The following is a 17719-nucleotide window of genomic DNA, read 5'->3' as shown; positions in this document are numbered from 1 at the left end:
TCTTCCTTCCCATCTTCCCATATATTTTGTTTCCCTCAAAACGACGCTATAGAGCACTGCACACCAGAACAACTAGACACAAGAACAGTTTTTTCCCGAAGGCCATCACTCTGCTAAACAAATAATTCTCTCAACACTGTCAGACTATTTACTGAATCTGCACTACTATTAATCTTCTCATCGTTCCCATCACCAATCTCTTTCCACTTATGACTGTATGACTATAACTTGTTGCTGGCAATCCTTATGAGTTATATTGATATATTGACCATCAATTGTGTTGTAAATGTTGTACCTTGATGAACGTATCTTTTCTTTTATGTACACTGAGAGCATATGCACCAAGACAAATTCCTTGTGTGTCCAATCACACTTGGCCAATAAAATTCTATTCTATTCTATTCTTTCCCTTTCTCCTTTCCTGTCCCTTCTTGCATGCTCAAATAGAGAAATATTTGTCTTTTTGTTTTGTTTTTTGTTTGTTTTGCTAGCCCTCTGCCAGAAAAAAACAGTCAGGGTGGGGAGCTGCACACGGTCCTCCCGACCTCAGTTATTGCTGGCAAAGGCACTCTGGGCCGGTCCTTTGCAGTTTCCAGGGTGGCCCCACGGGCCAGATCAAAGCACCCCGCAGGCCAGATCTGGCCCCCGGGCCTTGAGTTTGACACCCCTGGCTTAGAGTTACTGATGAATTGACTTAGTCCTCAAGTTATTTCTTGAACGCTGTGCGAGGCAATACAAGCGTAAGCTAAGACATCAGGAGACTTTAATGCGTTTACCGACAGCTGTACTGGAAAGAAGTTGTAGGAAAGATTAGCGTTGGGCAAATTATAGCTCCCTTTTATAAAAACCTTCCTACATTATTCACATATTTGAATGAATATATATGAAACCTACTGAATATATTGAAGGAATCTGTATGAAATATAATCACTAACCTACAGAATCCGTATTGAGATGATTGCTTGGTATACTGTATCTTTTTTTTCCTTAATTGTACTAACTTGGAACTTGTATATTCTTGCCTTTTGGCCACCGTTACAAAGAAAACCCAAAGTTCATACATCTCTTGTATGTATTCTTAATTCCACAGTGCAGACTCTGGATTGTTACACCACAGTAGAGGAACTGTGTCCATTCAAGAAGCCAACTACTCATTGCCCAAGGTAAGTAGTGGACTCTAGTCATGGATATTCGAAGGGATGGCTTGCTCAGAATTTCTGTTGGCAGAATCACATTGAAGCTACCACTGGTAGTAATAATTTCTGCTGGAAAACCAACCAATCTAACAGCTGTTGCTATGGGCAATTGAGAAAAGAAAGTGCTGCCTTATGAGAGGGCATTTCAGATCCACGTAAGAACACATCGTGACTGTTTGGTAGAACTTCCCCCAGCTTGACTTCAGTAGATGCTGTTGGCCAATCAGAACCCCAATAGAGGAAAAATAATTGTAGCTCAGGGTTGAAATGAGAGGTGGTCCTTGGTGCTCTCTGAGCTTGGGTGTTTTCTTGAAGACATTTCATTACCCAAACTAGGTGACATCATCAGACTAGCATTGATGATATTATCTAGGTTGGGTAATAAAGCATCTGCAAAAAACCCCAAACCATAATCAGAATTCCCAATGCATGAAGCTGATGGAAATATTGTAGAATTCTGCATAGCTTCCAAGAGCTTCTAGTTAACATTAACATTTAATTTTAATTGGCCATTTCATAATCAGTTTTTTAATATGCTTTTTAATTTTTGTCTATGTGCATGTTGTTTTTACTTGGCTGTGCACCGCCCTGAGTCCTTTGGGAGAAGGGCGGTATAAAAATCTAATAAATAAATAAATAAATAAATAAACATCATTGGTTGCCCTCTCCCCTCCTTAGAAGTGTTTTATAGCTCCCATTGCCTTTAGAAGTTCAAAACATTCTTAAAGATCCATCTCATCCTGGGCACCCCCTTTTTTTTTGAACTATTACCATCTGGCAGACGGTACAGGACAATACAAAACAAGGACAAGTAGCATTACTCTATAGTGCAATGTTAATGCAGTATCAGGGGTTTTCAATTCAATTGTACAGAATGTGAAGGGTACATGTTTGTGTTTTATTGTTATAGTTTTCTTATGTATGATGTACACTCAAGATGGCGTTTAATTTTGTTGTACGAGGTGCAGTGACAATAAAGTAAACTAACTAGTTAGGTCCTTTTTCCATTTCTTACTGGATTATTTTGTACTAAACCGGTGGTTCAAATCATTCTTCATCTCTTTATTTCATCTTTCAGGTCTTACTGCCCAGCTTACTGCAAAAATGAGCCAAACCACTGGGCTACAGTATACGGCACAAACATATATGCAGATGTGAGTAATCCTTTCTCCTTCCTACTTAACAAAAACCAGGATGCTGCTTCATTCTTTTGATGATTGAGGATTTGGATAGATGAGTGTGTCTCAGCCTTACTAACATGGGTGGCCTCCGACTCCCAGAATTGCCCAGCCATCCTGAGGAATCCTGGGAGTTGAAGTCCACATAACCTAAAGTTGCTAAGGTTGAGAAATATTTATATCAAGGACTGAGGACCGAGATGAAATTTTTGCAGCCGAGTGCAGCTCCAGATAGATGCCATGGCTTCTTCCATATGGACATACATGACACTTAGATTACATGTTGTTGTTGTTGTTAGTTGCAAAGTTGTGTCCGACCCATCGCGACCCCATGGACAACATTCCTCCAGGCCTTCTGTCCTCTAGCATCCTCTGGAGTCCATTTAAGCTCACGCTGACTGCTTCAGTGATTCCATCCAGCCACCTCATTCTCTATCGTCCCCTTCTTCTTTTGCCCTCAATCTTTCCCAGCATTAGGCTCTTCTCCAGGGAGTCCTTCCTTCTCATTAGGTGGCCAAAGTATTTCAGTTTCAGCTTCAAGATCCGGCCTTCTAAAGAGCAGTCAGAGTTGATCTCCTCTAGAACTGACCGGTTGGATCGCCTTACAGTCCAAGGGACTTGAAGGAATCTTCTCTAGCACCAGAGTTCAAAGGCCTCAACTCTTTGGCGCTCAGCCTTCCTCATGGTCCAACTTTCATAGCCATACATTGCAACTGGAAAAACCATAGCCCTAACTATAGCACTTTTTTTAATAAAAGTTTTTTATTTTTTAACAAACACACCCAAACAAACAAACAATACAATTTTTTGGAACAGAGTATTGGCCGAGTCACAAATTTGTACAGTTTTTAGTTATCTCCCAGCACAATTTGTATATTTCACATTTTGCCGTAGTGTTTTTTCTAATTTTTTCTAATTTTTACTTTTTTTCCTTGTTTCTGTTATATAACTAATCTTACCTTTCGCCCTAATCTCTAATCATTAATCAATTATTCTCTTTATTTTCCCTTCCTCTCGTTGCTTCCTCCTTTAATTTCAAATCATTTTTCTAATATTTAACCCTAACTCTAAATCATCCTATTCAAATACTGTATTTTCCCATTACTCCCTTTTCGCAACGTAACACTATGCGCACTTTTGTTGGCAGATTACATGGTAGACGTTACCTATTTTGAAGAGTTTCTGCTCGCTTTTCCTTAAAGTACCCAAGCATGGGAGGGGAAAGTGATAGCATCACTTGAGGTATATTGTAAAACAATGACGAAAGAAAGAAAGAAAGGAAGGAAGGAAGGAAGGAAGGAAGGAAGGAAGGAAGGAAGGAAGGAAGGAAAGGAAGGAAGGAAAGGAAGGAAGGAAGGGAAGGAAGGAAGGAAGGAAGGAAAGGAAGGAAGGAAGGAAGGAAGGAAGGAAGGAAAGAAAGAAAGAAAGAAAGAAAGAAAGAAAGAAAGAAAGAAAGAAGAGAAAGAAAAGGTAGCAAGGAGACAAGAAGGCCTTAGAGAGGAGGAAGTGGAGAGCCAAACCACATCTTCTTGAAAACTTCTTCAGGTTGGACAAGGTCATCAGTCAAAACAACTGGAAGGCTTCCCTCTCCAACGTCTTTCCGGCAGGAGGTTAAAGAGTTCCTCTCAAAAGGCTAAGGATGAAAGTCACAATCCATCCATGCCTGGAATGGAACAAATGTGCAAAGTAGCCAGCACACACTGCTGGGTGTCCCTGCTTCCCATTAATGTCTAGAAAGGAGCCAACAAATTGTTGTGTGTTCTAATTTCAGCAGGCGTCCAAAATAGCTGTTAGCAATTCAGCTCAGAGCTTCTGGCAGGCGAGGAAGCAAACAAAAAACCCAAAAAACCCCAAAATCTGAAAAGGAAAGAGTCCTTGGTATTCCAGCCTGGCATTTCTCATGGAATACAGGGATATCATACAAATACTGAGCCGCTTTCTTAAAGTTCTTTATACCCAGGATAAAATAATCCCTTTGATTTTATTTTTCCCCCCTCCTGTCGCTTTGGATTGTGTTTTCTAAAAAGCTCATTTTGTACACTTTAGAACCTTCCTTGCTTCTGTCAACCGCTTCTCGTCACCACGTGCAGAGTAACTACAGATAGGAACTGGTCTTATTGGTCTGCCATCCTGGGCTTGGTTTGTAGAAGAGGCTAGACTGTAACATGGGCTCTCTGTGGTTTAAACTCGGACGATGGAAGGAATCTAGAGGCTGCAATGGATAAAACGTAGTGGCTGACTTCTTATAAGAACCCCAACAATTTTGGAATGTGTGAGTTCTCCTCTTCGGGAAATGACCTTCTTCTCAAAACTTTGCAAATTGCTCACCACGATAAGAGATTTCTGCGGAGGAGGAGAAGACTGGCCAGAAACCAGGAATGCAATGCAAGCAAAAAGGAAGAAAGGAAGAGAAGGAAGGAAGGAAAGAAGGAAGGGAGGGAGGAAGGAAGGAAGGAAGGCTAAATTCTGAATCAAAGAAGAAAGGGAAGGAAGGAAGGAAGGAAGGAAGGAAGGGAGTGAGGGAAGGAAGGAAGGAAGGAAAGGAAGGAAGAGAGAGAGAGAGAGGGAGGAAGAAATAAATAAATGGAATGGAATGGATGTGTTGGCCACAGGAATGATGAATTTGAACAAACTGAGCATCCCAGAAACCAACTGTTTAGAACAGAATTCGGAGAATGAGGTGTTATGGAAACTCTGCCTGAGTCCCTTAAGGACAGGAAATTGTCCTCCAGCCAGTTTCCGATACCCTGGAACGAAGGGTTAGTAGGCAGTTGAAAGCGCAGCAGGGCCTGTAAAAAAGCTCCCTCTGCTCTCCTTGACCATATATAGAAAAGGCATGAGAAATCCTAGAAAGCCGCCAAGACAGAGGCAGTGACAGGGATGAGAAATGAGACCTAGAGGGATTGACCTTTTATGGCTTGGGAGGGGATGGAGGTGTGGTAGAACTTCAACCATGATGTATGTATGTATGTGCAGGGCTGGAGAAAGAAATGCACCTCTGAACTATTCCTACGTCCTTTGCCCAAATTCCATGACATTCCTGTCACAATGGGAATTTTGAGGCATTGCACCCGGGTGAATGTGTGATTTTGAGTTGCTTTTCCCCCACTCCTTTGGGTTGTCGTAAATCTAAAGTTCCAAAATCTGAGAGAGAGAGAGAAGAGAAGAGAATTCTTTTATTGGCCGAGTGTGATTGGCTACACAAGGAATTTGTCTTTGGTGCATATGCTCTCAGTGTACATAAAAAGAACAGAATAGAGTAGAGTAGAGTAGAGTAGAATAGAATAGAATAGAATAGAATAGAATTTTTTATTGGCCGAGTGTGATTGGCTACACAAGGAATTTGTCTTTGGTGCATATGCTCTCAGTGTACATAAAGAAAAAATAAAATATATTCATCAAGAATCGTAAGATACAACACTTAGTGATAGTCAAGGTTATTAATAAGCTATCAAATCGTACTAGGAAAAAAATAAAAATAATATAAATTGAAAGATGCAAGCAACATGGTTATAGTAATAAATGGGAAGAGATAGATACCAGTAAGGAAGAGAAGACTAGTAAGGAACAGAAGAATAATAGTAATAGTGTCTTAGTAAACTATTTGACAGTGTTGAGGGAATTATTGTGTAGCAGAGTGATGGCGTTTGGGAAAAAACTGTCCTTGTGTCTAGTTGTTCTGGTGTGCAGTGCTTATAGCGTTGTTTTGAGGATAGGAGTTGAAGCAATTTATGTCCAGGATGTGAGGGGTCTGTAAATATTTTCACAGCCCTCTTTTTGACTCCTGCAGTATACAGGTCCTCAATGGAAGGCAGGTTGGTAGCCATTGTTTTTTCTGCAGTTCTAATTATCCTCTGAAGTCTGTGTCTGTCTTGTTGGGTTGCAGAACCAAACCAGACAGTTATAAAGGTGCAGATGACAGACTCAATCATTCCTCTGTAGAACTGGATCAGCAGCTCTTCCATTGACTCAATAGTCGTATTTTTCTGTTTTATTATGCTACAAGTAGTCCTCGATTTACAACAGTTCTTGTTCTTGTTTAGTACATTCCTTGACACACACACAATCAAATCTCTCTGATCTTGGAGGTTCCTCAAGTGTGTTCTGTTTTGTTTTGTTTTTGCTTTGTGTTTTTAATGAGGACTCGTCACCCTCCAGGCAGTTTAGAAATATGCTTGGGAACAAACTGCTTTTTGGTCTCATGGAAAGCTGGACCATTGCTGATGCTGGCTGGTTTACAGATTTAAGGCTGGCTTTGGCCTGAGCCTCTTCATCTGCTCCCCTGCACCTTGTAAAAGTGATAGCAGAGTCGTAACTGGAGATTTATGGAGAGGTGACAGGAGCCTGGGTGTCACAGGGCTTGTTCTGTAACATTTCAGAATTCCAGCATCTGCAAAGCTGCCGTTCACGCGGGAGTCATCGGAGACAGTTCTGGTGGTTACGTTGACGTGATGCCGGTCGATAAGAAGAAAGTCTACAGCGGATCCTTGAGGAACGGGATCCGATCTGAAAGGTAAGGCAAAAAACATTTCCAGCCCGGTAGAAGAAACAGCAACAACAACAAAAAAATCTACCTAAACACAAGAGATAGTTTGTCTCTAATGAATGTCTGGAGATCTAAAGATCTGGAAATGCAAATTTGGAGTCCAGAAATAGAAACAGAGACACGAATAAGCTGCTCATTATCTACCGTATTTCCCTGAAAATAAGACCCTGTCTTATATTTCCTTTTTGCTACCAAAAAAAGGCACCAGGTCTTATTTTTGGGTGGGGGAGAGTGGAATGTCATCCACTGAGTCAGCTCACTTGTGCACGTCGCCCCCGGCCTCCCTTTCGCTGTCAGAGGCCTTCAGGAACCTCTTTGGCTTTGGATAGTTACAGCCAAACCTTCTGCAGCCAGCCAGACTTTCCTGAAGGCCTCTGTAGATGATAACAGAGTTCCAGATCGATCGAGAAATACGCTGAGGTGTGCAAGGCCTGGCTGCAACTATCTGAAGGTAAGTAGTAGGGCAGCTCCACCACCCCCATCCCCACCCTAGCTTAATTTCTACCTGTGTTACCAGGGGTGGGTTCTACTTTACCTTTACTACTGGTTCACAATGGAAGCGCGGGAGATCGACCATTATGACGTTCGGGCGGGTAGGCGGAGCCTCCTGCCGCTTTTACTACTGGTTCACAAGAACCAGACAGAATGAGGAGCAACCCACCACTGTTGTGTACCCTGGAGTGGGTAGGGTCTTAATTAGGGCTTATTTTTTGGAGGGGAGATAGGGCTTATATTGGACGCACGTGTAAAAATCAAGCTAGGACTTATTTTCTGACTAGGTTATATTTTCGGAGAAACATGGTATCATCTTCATTTCTCCCTCGAGCAGCTCAGAAAAAGGTTCTCCAAAGCAGACATGAGGCCAACCAGAAAGGCCCAGTTGTCAAAATATTTCTTTTGTGCTTGTGTCTTATTCGTCTGTTGTTTCCACTGGAGCTGATGTTTTATCTTTCCTTGCAGCTTAAAGGCTCCCAGGGAAGGAAAAGCTTTCCGAATCTTTGCTGTGAGGCAATAATTTCCCCAAAGACAGCAAGACTCTTTGTGGAGAGAGACTGCAGCCTTGTGTGTCTCTCCTTGGTGAGAGATGTTTGCCCCACCTTGGACCGCGACGAAGCCTTCAAAATCCATCTTCTTTTGGAGGGAAAAAAAAAAAAGACGGCAGCAGGACTCGGAACTTTCTGTGTCTCGACAACATCTGCTCAATGTTTTATTTTCGGACTGTTGTTGTTCCACTTCCAAATGTTTTGAACCTTCAAGAAGAAGGAAAATGGTTCGAGTTTAGGAAAGAAGGTGGTTGAAAAACTGGCTTGCCCCACCCTGTTCATACAAACAATTTTGCCCCCCAAATATTAGAACCCCATTGGGATTCTCGTAAAATACTACTTCCAGGAGGTGAATGTTTATGTGATCAGGAGGCTTTGGTTGAGAACATAGAAAGCATTTAGGTCACCCCAAAGGCTAAATTTTTGAAAGAGTGGGTCAAAGTCAAGAATGTATCTGCAACCCAAGTCACCTTGTGATAGATATCTTGAATGGTGGGGTGATTTAGGAAAGGTTTAGACCACACTAAACAAGTAACATAGGTTTCTTTTGATGGAGACTGGGAAAGAGGTATTGCATTTCCAGAAAAAGACTCTGTTTTTGCAAAAGAATGGAAAGCTTGCTAATGCTCTCAAAAGAAAACTTAAATGGAATAAATAGGTTTGCTGGCCAAACAATTGCAGGAAGTTAGGAAAACGGGGTTCATATCACCAAATTCAATGCTTGGGACCCCTGTCTTGGCACATTCTGAATCAGAGGTGGGTATCAGCAAGTTCTGACCAGTTCTGGAGAACCGGTAGCAGAAATTTTGAGTAGTTCGGAGAACCGGTAGTAAAAATTCTGACTGGCCCCTGCCCCCATCTATTCTCTGCCTCCCAGCTGATCGGGAGGAAATGGGGATTTTGCAGTATCCTTCCCCTGGAGTGGGGTGAGAATGGAGATTTTACAGTATCCTTCCCCTGCCACGCCCATCAAGGCACCCCCACCAAGCCACAGAACCGGTAGTAAAAAAATTTGAAACCCACCACTGATTCTGATTCATTGCATGTTAGTTAGCATTGTTTTATTTACAGGTGAATCCAACTTATTTTATTCAGCGGAGCTGTGCTAGCTTAGCTAAGCAATGGTTGCAGAAAGTTTTATTTTGTTTTATTTAGTTTATTTTGCTGGAATTGACAAAGTTTTGCTGGCTGAGGACTCTGGGAGTTGAAGTCCACAAGTCTTAAAGCTGCCAAGTTTGAAGACCTCTGCTGTAGATCATAGTCCAATGTTGTCCTAATGAAATAGTTGCAAAGTCGTCCTCTTTCAGTCCAAATATTTGAAGGCTTAGATTTGTTAAAGACTTATCCTTCCTCTAAAAACTTGAGCTCAGTCTTCGTGGGAAACCAAAGAAGTGCCTTCTGTCAATCTGACACAAGGTTGGTCTATGAAAACTGACTTCTGATCCCTCCATACAAAAAGGACAAATGTTGTTCAATTCAATGCTTGGGACCCCTGTCTTGGCACATTCTGAATCAGAGGTGGGTTTCAGTAGGTTCTGACCAGTTCTGGAGAACTGGTAGCAGAAATTTTGAGTAGTTCGGAGAACTGGTAGTAAGAATTCTGACTGGCCCAGTTCCTATCTATTCTCTGCCTCCCAGCTGATCGGGAGGAAATGGGGATTTTGCAGTATCCTTTCCTTGCCATGCCCACCAAGCCACGTCCACCAAGCCACAGAACCGGTAGCAGAAATTTTGATTAGTTCGGAGAACCGGTAGCAGAAATTTTGATTAGTTCGGAGAACCGGTAGTGGAAATTTTGAGTAGTTCGGAGAACCGGTAGTAAAAAATTTGAAACCCACCACTGATTCTGATTCATTGCATGTTAGTTAGCATTGTTTTATTTACAGGTGAATCCAACTTATTTTATTCAGCGGAGCTGTGCTAGCTTAGCTAAGCAATGGTTGCAGAAAGTTTTATTTTGTTTTATTTAGTTTATTTTGCTGGAATTGACAAAGTTTTTGCTTTACTTGTTTATTTGTATAGGTTGGAAGCTTGATATATCAAGTTGGTCACAACATGTATATTATGAAGTCCTGTTAGAGCAATTCTCTTTTCTGATATTCAGTAGGATTCCTGTAGATCAGAGGTCTTCAAACTTGGCAGCTGTAAGACTTGTGGACTTCAATTCTCAGAATTCTCCAGCCAGCTATGCTGAGAGTTGAAGTCCACAAGTGTCGTGTCCCACTCCTCCGCTGACAGCTGGGTCCGGGAAATCCGAATCAGGCTTGCCTCTGCAGCTCTGCCCAAAGTCCTAGCAAAGTCCTCAGAGCAGGCAGGAGACCAGTAAGTGACTTCAGCAAGATAAGTTTGACTTTTGCCTGACTCAGAGACTGCCAGAAAGTAGCTCCTTTATATAGGCCATGGGGTGTGGCTCCATGACTCAGCACTCATTAAGGCCTGCCCCTCCCTTCCCTTTGTTGCCTCCGCCTCTCCAATCTTCTGATGCGAGGGTCACTCCAATCAGCTGTTCTTGGGAGTAAACCCTCCTCAGGCTCACCTGCTGTGGATGAGGGGGAGGGGTCTAGCTGCTCCGTTTGCCTGGGCATGGAGTCAGGGCTGGGGCAGGGAGATGCTCCTTCTTCTGCAGTTTGTGGGGGCATGGAGCCAGGACTTGGGCCGGAAGGCATACATTCCTCAGTGTTGGGGAGCAGGTAAGAAGGCCCCGGCTGCTCTGAGGGCGGGCAAGACACAACAACAAGTCTTAAAGCTGCCAAGTTTGAAGACCTCTGCTGTAGATCATAGTCCAATGTTGTCCTAATGAAATAGTTGCAAAGTCGTCCTCTTTCAGTCCAAATATTTGAAGGCTTAGATTTGTTAAAGACTTATCCTTCCTCTAAAAACTTGAGCTCAGTCTTCGTGGGAAACCAAAGAAGTGCCTTCTGTCAATCTGACACAAGGTTGGTCTATGAAAACTGACTTCTGATCCCTCCATACAAAAAGGACAAATGTTGTTCAATTCAATGTGCGATTTCTATTTATTTAAAGTTCTTCGCCCATGGCTCAGCTAAAACACGCGCACAACAAACACCCTTCAAATAAAACAGTTCCTGATTCAACAGTTCCTGTAAGCAGGGTGGGTTTTGGCCTTCTGAACCCAAAGGGTTTCTTGCCAACTATGGTGCTAAGATGGTGCTAAATAAGACCAGAAAGATGTTTTTGATTCTACACCTGCTCATAGATTCACCCAGGAGGAACTTGCTTATTTGCCCTGTTCTAAAGTTTTGCTTTACTTGTTTATTTGTATAGATTGGAAGCTTGATATATCAAGTTGGTCACAACATGTATATTATGAAGTCCTGTTAGAGCAATTCTCTTTTCTGATATTCAGTAGGATTCCTGTAGATCAGAGGTCTTCAAACTTGGCAGCTTTAAGACTTGTGGACTTCAACTCCCAGAGTTCCTCAGCCAGCTTTGCTGGCTGAGGGACTCTGGGAGTTGAAGTCCACAAGTCTTAAAGGGACCAAGGTTGGAGACCCCTGTTCTAAAGTTTTGCTGGCTGAGGGACTCTGGGAGTTGAAGTCCACAAGTCTTAAAGGGACCAAGGTTGGAGACCCCTGTTCTAAAGCTTTGCTGGCTGAGGGACTCTGGGAGTTGAAGTCCACAAGTCTTAAAGGGACCAAGGTTGGAGACCCCTGTTCTAAAGTTTTGCTGGCTGAGGGACTCTGGGAGTTGAAGTCCACAAGTCTTAAAGGGACCAAGGTTGGAGACCCCTGCTCTAAGGCATCCTACTCAGTTGGGTGGTTGGGTGGAATGGCCCATTCTCTATTTAATCTTAAATTATCAGGGGTGCGAGAGGAGAGTTAGTGTGTGCATATTGTTCTACCAAGAGCCGCTGTGTTAGACTTGCAGTATTGCAGGCTAATTCTGCCAACTGCCAGCAGTTCGATTCTCACTGGCTGCAGGTTGACTCAGCCTTCCCTCCTTCCGAGGTCGGTAAAATGAGGACCCAGATTGTTGGGGGACAATATGCCGAGTCAGTAAACTACTTAGAGAGGGCTGTAAAGCACCGTGAAGCAGTTGTTGTTGTTAGTTGCAAAGTCGTGTCCGACCCATCGCGACCCCATGGACAACATTCCTCCAGGCCTTCCTGTCCTCTACCATCCTCTGGAGTCCATTTAAACTCATGCCTACTGCTTCAGTGACTCCATCCAGCCACCTCTGTCGTCCCCTTCTTCGTTTGCCCTCAATCTTTCCCAGAGTTAGGCTCTTCTCCAGTGAGTCCTTCTTTCTCATTAGTGCAAAGCGCTTCATTGAGAATTTTGGCAAAGTGTCAGGAAAGGAAATCCTTAGAAGCCTACCCTATCTGATGTCTTAAGATCCCTGGAGGGATCCCATGGATCTTGAGACATCAGATAGGGTAGGCTTCTAAATGCAAAGTGTGCGCAGAAATAACGGGGGAGGGGAAGGAAGGTAACACCCCCTCATGCAATGTCACCCCAAATATAAGGTAATCTCCAGTTACTAAAGGATACCCACCCTTTGAGATACGTTGGTTATCAAAGATGCTTGAGAATATAGTTAGGTGCAGTGGTGGGATTCAGCCAGTTCGCATTACTTCTGGAGAACCGGTTGTTAACTTTCTGAGCAGTTTGGTGAACTGGTTGTTGGAAGAAATCATTAGGGCAGAGAACCGGTTGTTAAATTATTTGAATCTCACCACTGGTTGGTGTCATTTCTAAACCAGATTCCTCTATTTCTGGAGAACAATTTTGACATGTATGCAACGAGATCAGATTGCTTAGATTTGTTGTCAGTCCGGATTGGTCTCGAATGTGTGAAATCACACAAGCCAACCGAGGTGTGAGTTTTGATTCTGTTTCCAGATTCATGGTTTTAGAAGCATCCAATCGAATCCGATGGTTCGGGCCACTTCTTTGGAATTTTTCCAAAATGTGTGTTTCATGAAATGGTTCAATAAATCAGAGAGAGATGGTTTACACAGGCCCAACCAGCAATGGTCCACGAGAGATGAAGTAACTGGAGGTGAATAAAACACGGGCATTTTCATGCTTATCAAAAGCATGAAAATGGGCGCCACCAGATACCCAGCAACTCGATAGAGGAAAAGAATTTCCCTGCCTGCATTAAAATTTATTTGTTTTAAGACATATATAGATCTGCATAGGTCATACCTGCGGGTAGCACAAGCCTGCAGTTTTTGTATATTTGCTTTTTTTTCTATGAAAAATGATGTATTTTTTACTGCATCCTTTGTATATATAAAACAATGTTCTGTAAAGGGCTTGCATGAGCATTTTAATGGGCGGAATGATTGTTTTTCCTTTTGATAAATATATTTTTCTCCAGATTATTCCTCTCTGGCGAAAGAAACGGTTGTCTTATTATTTTGTGTTATGGCATTTGTGGAAATAAAAACTTTAGAACTGCCTGGAGTTTGGGGTCTTATTTGCTCTGTCTTTGCAAAAATTTGCCATACAGGTAGTTCTTACAACTCGCAAACATCCAATCAGTGCCCGTTCAAAGCTGCGATGGTGACTTATTACCGCTCCTCACACTTATGACGGTCAAAGCATCTTCATGGTCCCATGATCGAAATTTGCATGCTTGCAGCTGGTGTGTACTTACAACAGTTGCAGTGTCCCTGGGATCACCTGATTGCTATTTGCAACTTCCCAGCCAGCTTCCGACAAGCCAAGTCAATGGGGGAAAGCCAGATTTGCTTAGCAACTGCGGGGTTTGCTTAACAACCACAGCAAAAAAGGTTCATAAAATTAGGGCACCAGACACCAACTGCTTTATCTAGCGACAGAAGGTCTGGTTCCTCTTTGAGGACTATCTGTACATCTTTATTTTCCGATGAGTGTGGAGATCGAGAAGGGAACATCTGGGATTTGAGAAGACACGGCTGTTGGTGACAGCTGACCTTGTATAACTTTTGCGTTCCGTCTTGAGTTTGAAAGCTGACGCTTGCTCTGAATTCAGATTGCAAGAGGGTTAACTTGACAGCTAATAAACACAAGCTGCAGAATAGTCTACATCCGGTGCGCAGGAATGCAGCGTTAGAAGGCAATTCAGACAAATAGATAGTGACAATCTGTTCAGGGGAGGAATAAAGATATTTAGCCCAATTGATTTTGTCATCGCTGAGCTATTGTAAAACATCTTTATCTTAAAAAATAAAATGTTCCGAGCCAACTTTTTTTCCTCCTTGTTTGTGCAATGGGAATGGAACTCTTTTTTTCAGCCCCCAAGAGCAGAGGTCTGCATCATCTTAAAATTTCATAATTTGATCTTGGATGCAGAAAGATTGTTCAGATCTTTCATCAATCCAGGTTTTGTCTCTGGTGTAAATTCACACAAGCCAACAGAGAGGTGGATTTCGATTCTGTTTCCAGATTCAAGGGCTTAGGAGCATCAGATGGAATCAGATACTTTAAATCCATTCAAACCACTTATTTTGCATATTTCCAAAACTTCTCTCTCCATGTTGCTGGGTATGCGATTCAATAAAGCAGAAAGAGGTGATTCGCACAGGCTTAGCTCAGTGGTTAAGATGCTGAGCTAGTTCGATCGAAAGGTTGGCAGTTCAGTGGTTCAAATCCCTAGCACCGCGTAACGGGATGAACGCCCGGTACTTGTCCCAGCTTCTGCCAACCTAGCAGTTCAAAAGCAGGTAAAAAAGGCAAGTAGAAAAATAGGGACCACCTTTGGTGGGAAGGGAACAGCGTTCCGCGCGCCTTTGGTGTTTAGTCATGCCGGCCACATGACCACGGAGACGTCTTCGGACAGCGCTGGCTCTTTGGCTTTGAAATGGAGATGAGCACCGCCCCCTAGAGTCAGGAACAACTAGCACATATGTGTGAGGGGAACCTTTATTGTTACCTTTTAACAAGCCAATATTGATTGTTCACTATCCAGAGTCACTTGTTGGAGCTAGACAGCTATAGAAATAAAATTAAAATAAATAAAGTAAATAAGAATGAAAGTTAGCAGGTAAACTGTTTGTATAGAAAGCAATTTTTTTAAAGGAAAAAAACCAGACAATTTCTCTCTTTTATAACATTCTAAAGAGTCGAGCCTTCCCATCTTATCTCAATGCTTCTTCCGTTTTCCCCAACCCTGCCCCACAAGAAAATCAGGAAAAAGGAAAAAACAGGAGAGAAAGCTGGACTTAACAAATACAAGGCATTTGGAAACATTTGTGTTTGCATCTGCCTGGAATTTAAGAGACATCCCAGAGCTCTAAATGTTGCATTTTCCATTTCAAGACATCTCTGGAATTTTTTTTTTTTTTTTAATTTTATTAAATTTTTATACCGCCCTTCTCCCGAAGGACTCAGGGCGGTGTACAGCCAAGATAAAACACGAAATATATACAAGTTAAAACATTTAAAACCTAGCAAATTACAAAAAGGCTGAATATTAAAATTCAGTTTTAAAATTTTAGAAATATTAATAAAACCCCAAATTAAAATTTGACACTATTATGCCAGTCCCGCTTGAATAAATAGGTGTGTTTTGAGCTCACGACAGAAGGTCCGAAGATCAGGCACTTGACGTAAGCCGGGGGAAGTTCGTTCCAGAGTGTCGGTGCCCCCACAGAGAAGGCCCTGCTCCTGGGGGCCGCCAGCCGACACTGTTTGGCGGACAGCACCCTGAGGAGACCCTCTCTGTGAGAGCGTACGGGTCGGTGGGAGGCATAAGGTAACAGCAGGCGGTCTCGTAAACATTTCCTCCGTAATAGAGAGGAAAATGGGGGGGGGAATCATGATTCAGAATTACAGAATAACAGAGTTGGAAGGGACCTTGGAGGTCTTCTAGTTGAACCCAGTGATGAGAGCAATCAACCAATGGAAAAGCTTATATCCAGAAGTCATGGGTATTCCATTACTGGAGGCTTTCAAAAAGCGACTGGACAACCATATATCTGAAATGGTATAAGGTCTCCTGCTTGAGCAGGGGATTGGATTAGAAGCCCTCTAAAGTCCCTTCCAACTCTTATTATTTTATGTTCTATGTTCTATGTTCTAACCAGAGGTGGGTTTCAGGAGGTTCTGACCAGTTCTGCAGAACCGGTAGCGAAAATTTGAGTAGTTCGGAGAACCGGTAGTAAAAATTCTGACTGGCCCCATCCCCATCTATTCTCTGCCTCCCAAGTCGCAGCTGATTGGGAGGAAATGGGGATTTTTGCAGTAACCTTTCCCTGGAGTGAGGTGAGAATGGAGATTTTACAGTATCCTTCCCCTGCCACGCCCACCAAGTCATGCCACACCCATCAAGCCACACCTACAGAACCCGTTGTAAGAATTTTTGAAACTCACCACTGGTTCTAACCCCTTGCTCAAGCAGGAGACCCTCTACCATTCCAGACAAATGGCTATCCAGTCTCTTCTATTGGCTATTCTAGTAATTTGTTGTTGTTGTTAGTTGCAAAGTCGTGTCCGACCCATCATGGCCCCATGGACAACATTCCTCCAGGCCTTCCTGTCCTCTACCGTAATCTTCTGGAGTCCATTTAAACTCATGCGTACTGCTTCAGTGACTCCATCCAGCCACCTCGTTCTCTGTCGTCCCCTTCTTCTTTTGCCCTCAATCATTCGCAGCATTCGGCTCTTCTCCAGTGAGTCCTTCTTTCTCCTTAGGTGGCCAAAGTATTTCAGTTTCCTCTTCAGGATCTGGCCTTCTAAAGAGCAGTCAGGGTTGATCTCCTGTAGAACTGACTTGTTTGTTCCCCTTGCAGTCCAAGGGACTCGCAGGAGTCTTCTCCAGCACCAGAGTTCAAAGGCCTCAATTCTTTGGCGCTCAGCCTTTCTTATGGTCCAACCTTCACAGCCATACATTGCAACTGGGAAAACCATTCTAGTAATAAATTAATTTTAAAAAAATAAGGTAGTATCTACCCCACTTAGTATAAGTTTTGTCTGATATGCAACTGCGATGAATCCACAGAGAATCACCAAAGCCATGCTGGCTGGGGGATTCTGGGAGCTGAAGTCCAGAAGTCCTAAAGTTGCCACGTTTGGAGACGTCCCCCTGCAATAATATCTCTACAAATACTGTAGAGTCAATGCTACATTTTTAATAGGGAGACCTTCTGACCCATAGTTGGCAGGCAGGTGGAGATAGGAAAGAGAAATGGGGCGTGTAGGGAAAACAGCTGGTTGGAGAAAAGTTTTGGTAGGCTCTGCCCATCGAGAGCCAAACCCAGCTTGGCCTTGGCTCCTTGCATGAATTTCTAGAGCTCTTCCAGGTCTGAATGTTGATGCCATCACTAGTAACGGGAATTAAAAATATTGTTAAAGATAATCCAGAACAGGATTAGTTTAAGGTTGCTTATATAAGGGGAAGCTGGATAGTGTGGTCAAGAGGCAAGACAGCAACGAAATTCAATGAAGTTCATCATTGGCAGAGGAACAGGACATCTGTTGTGTCTCACGTCTTGAGGGCTCCTGGATCTGCCCTCTATCTTCATATAATGGAGTTTAGAATTTCATGAAGAATGAAGAGGATGGTGTTGAGACTTAACGAAACACAGATAAATGCAAACGTGTCTGTACAGTTATGATTATTCTTTTCTTCTTTGGGGAAAGCGAGACTAGAAATTCCTTTAACCAAAAAAAACAACAACGGCATTTCTCCTGACTTGATTGATGGTTGTTGTTTTTTTTGTTTTTGGCAAGCATAATCATCTTGAAGAAGCTGAAGAAGCTTCTTGGATGAGAAGTAAAACCTCTTCCAAGGAAAGCCAGAAAGTCC

At 42.8% G+C, this 17719-nt stretch overlaps 1 protein-coding gene across 1 annotated transcript in view; it reads left to right on the top strand.

The window, feature by feature from the left end:
* The window catches only part of CRISPLD2 (cysteine rich secretory protein LCCL domain containing 2), a 35073-nt gene extending 25932 nt beyond the window's left edge, over positions 1-9141 (top strand). Inside the window, exons 12-15 of the mRNA XM_058155310.1 lie at positions 1091-1163; positions 2275-2350; positions 6754-6887; positions 7881-9141. Coding sequence (XP_058011293.1) covers positions 1091-1163; positions 2275-2350; positions 6754-6887; positions 7881-7935 — 338 coding nt within the window. The 3' untranslated portion in view covers positions 7936-9141. The remainder of the gene's footprint in view (positions 1-1090; positions 1164-2274; positions 2351-6753; positions 6888-7880) is intronic.
* The last annotated feature ends 8578 nt before the right edge of the window (positions 9142-17719 follow it).

Source organism: Ahaetulla prasina, chromosome 12 (assembly GCF_028640845.1).
Source record: "Ahaetulla prasina isolate Xishuangbanna chromosome 12, ASM2864084v1, whole genome shotgun sequence".
NCBI lineage: Eukaryota > Metazoa > Chordata > Lepidosauria > Squamata > Colubridae > Ahaetulla > Ahaetulla prasina.
This window is presented reverse-complemented; position numbering and strand designations above follow the sequence as displayed.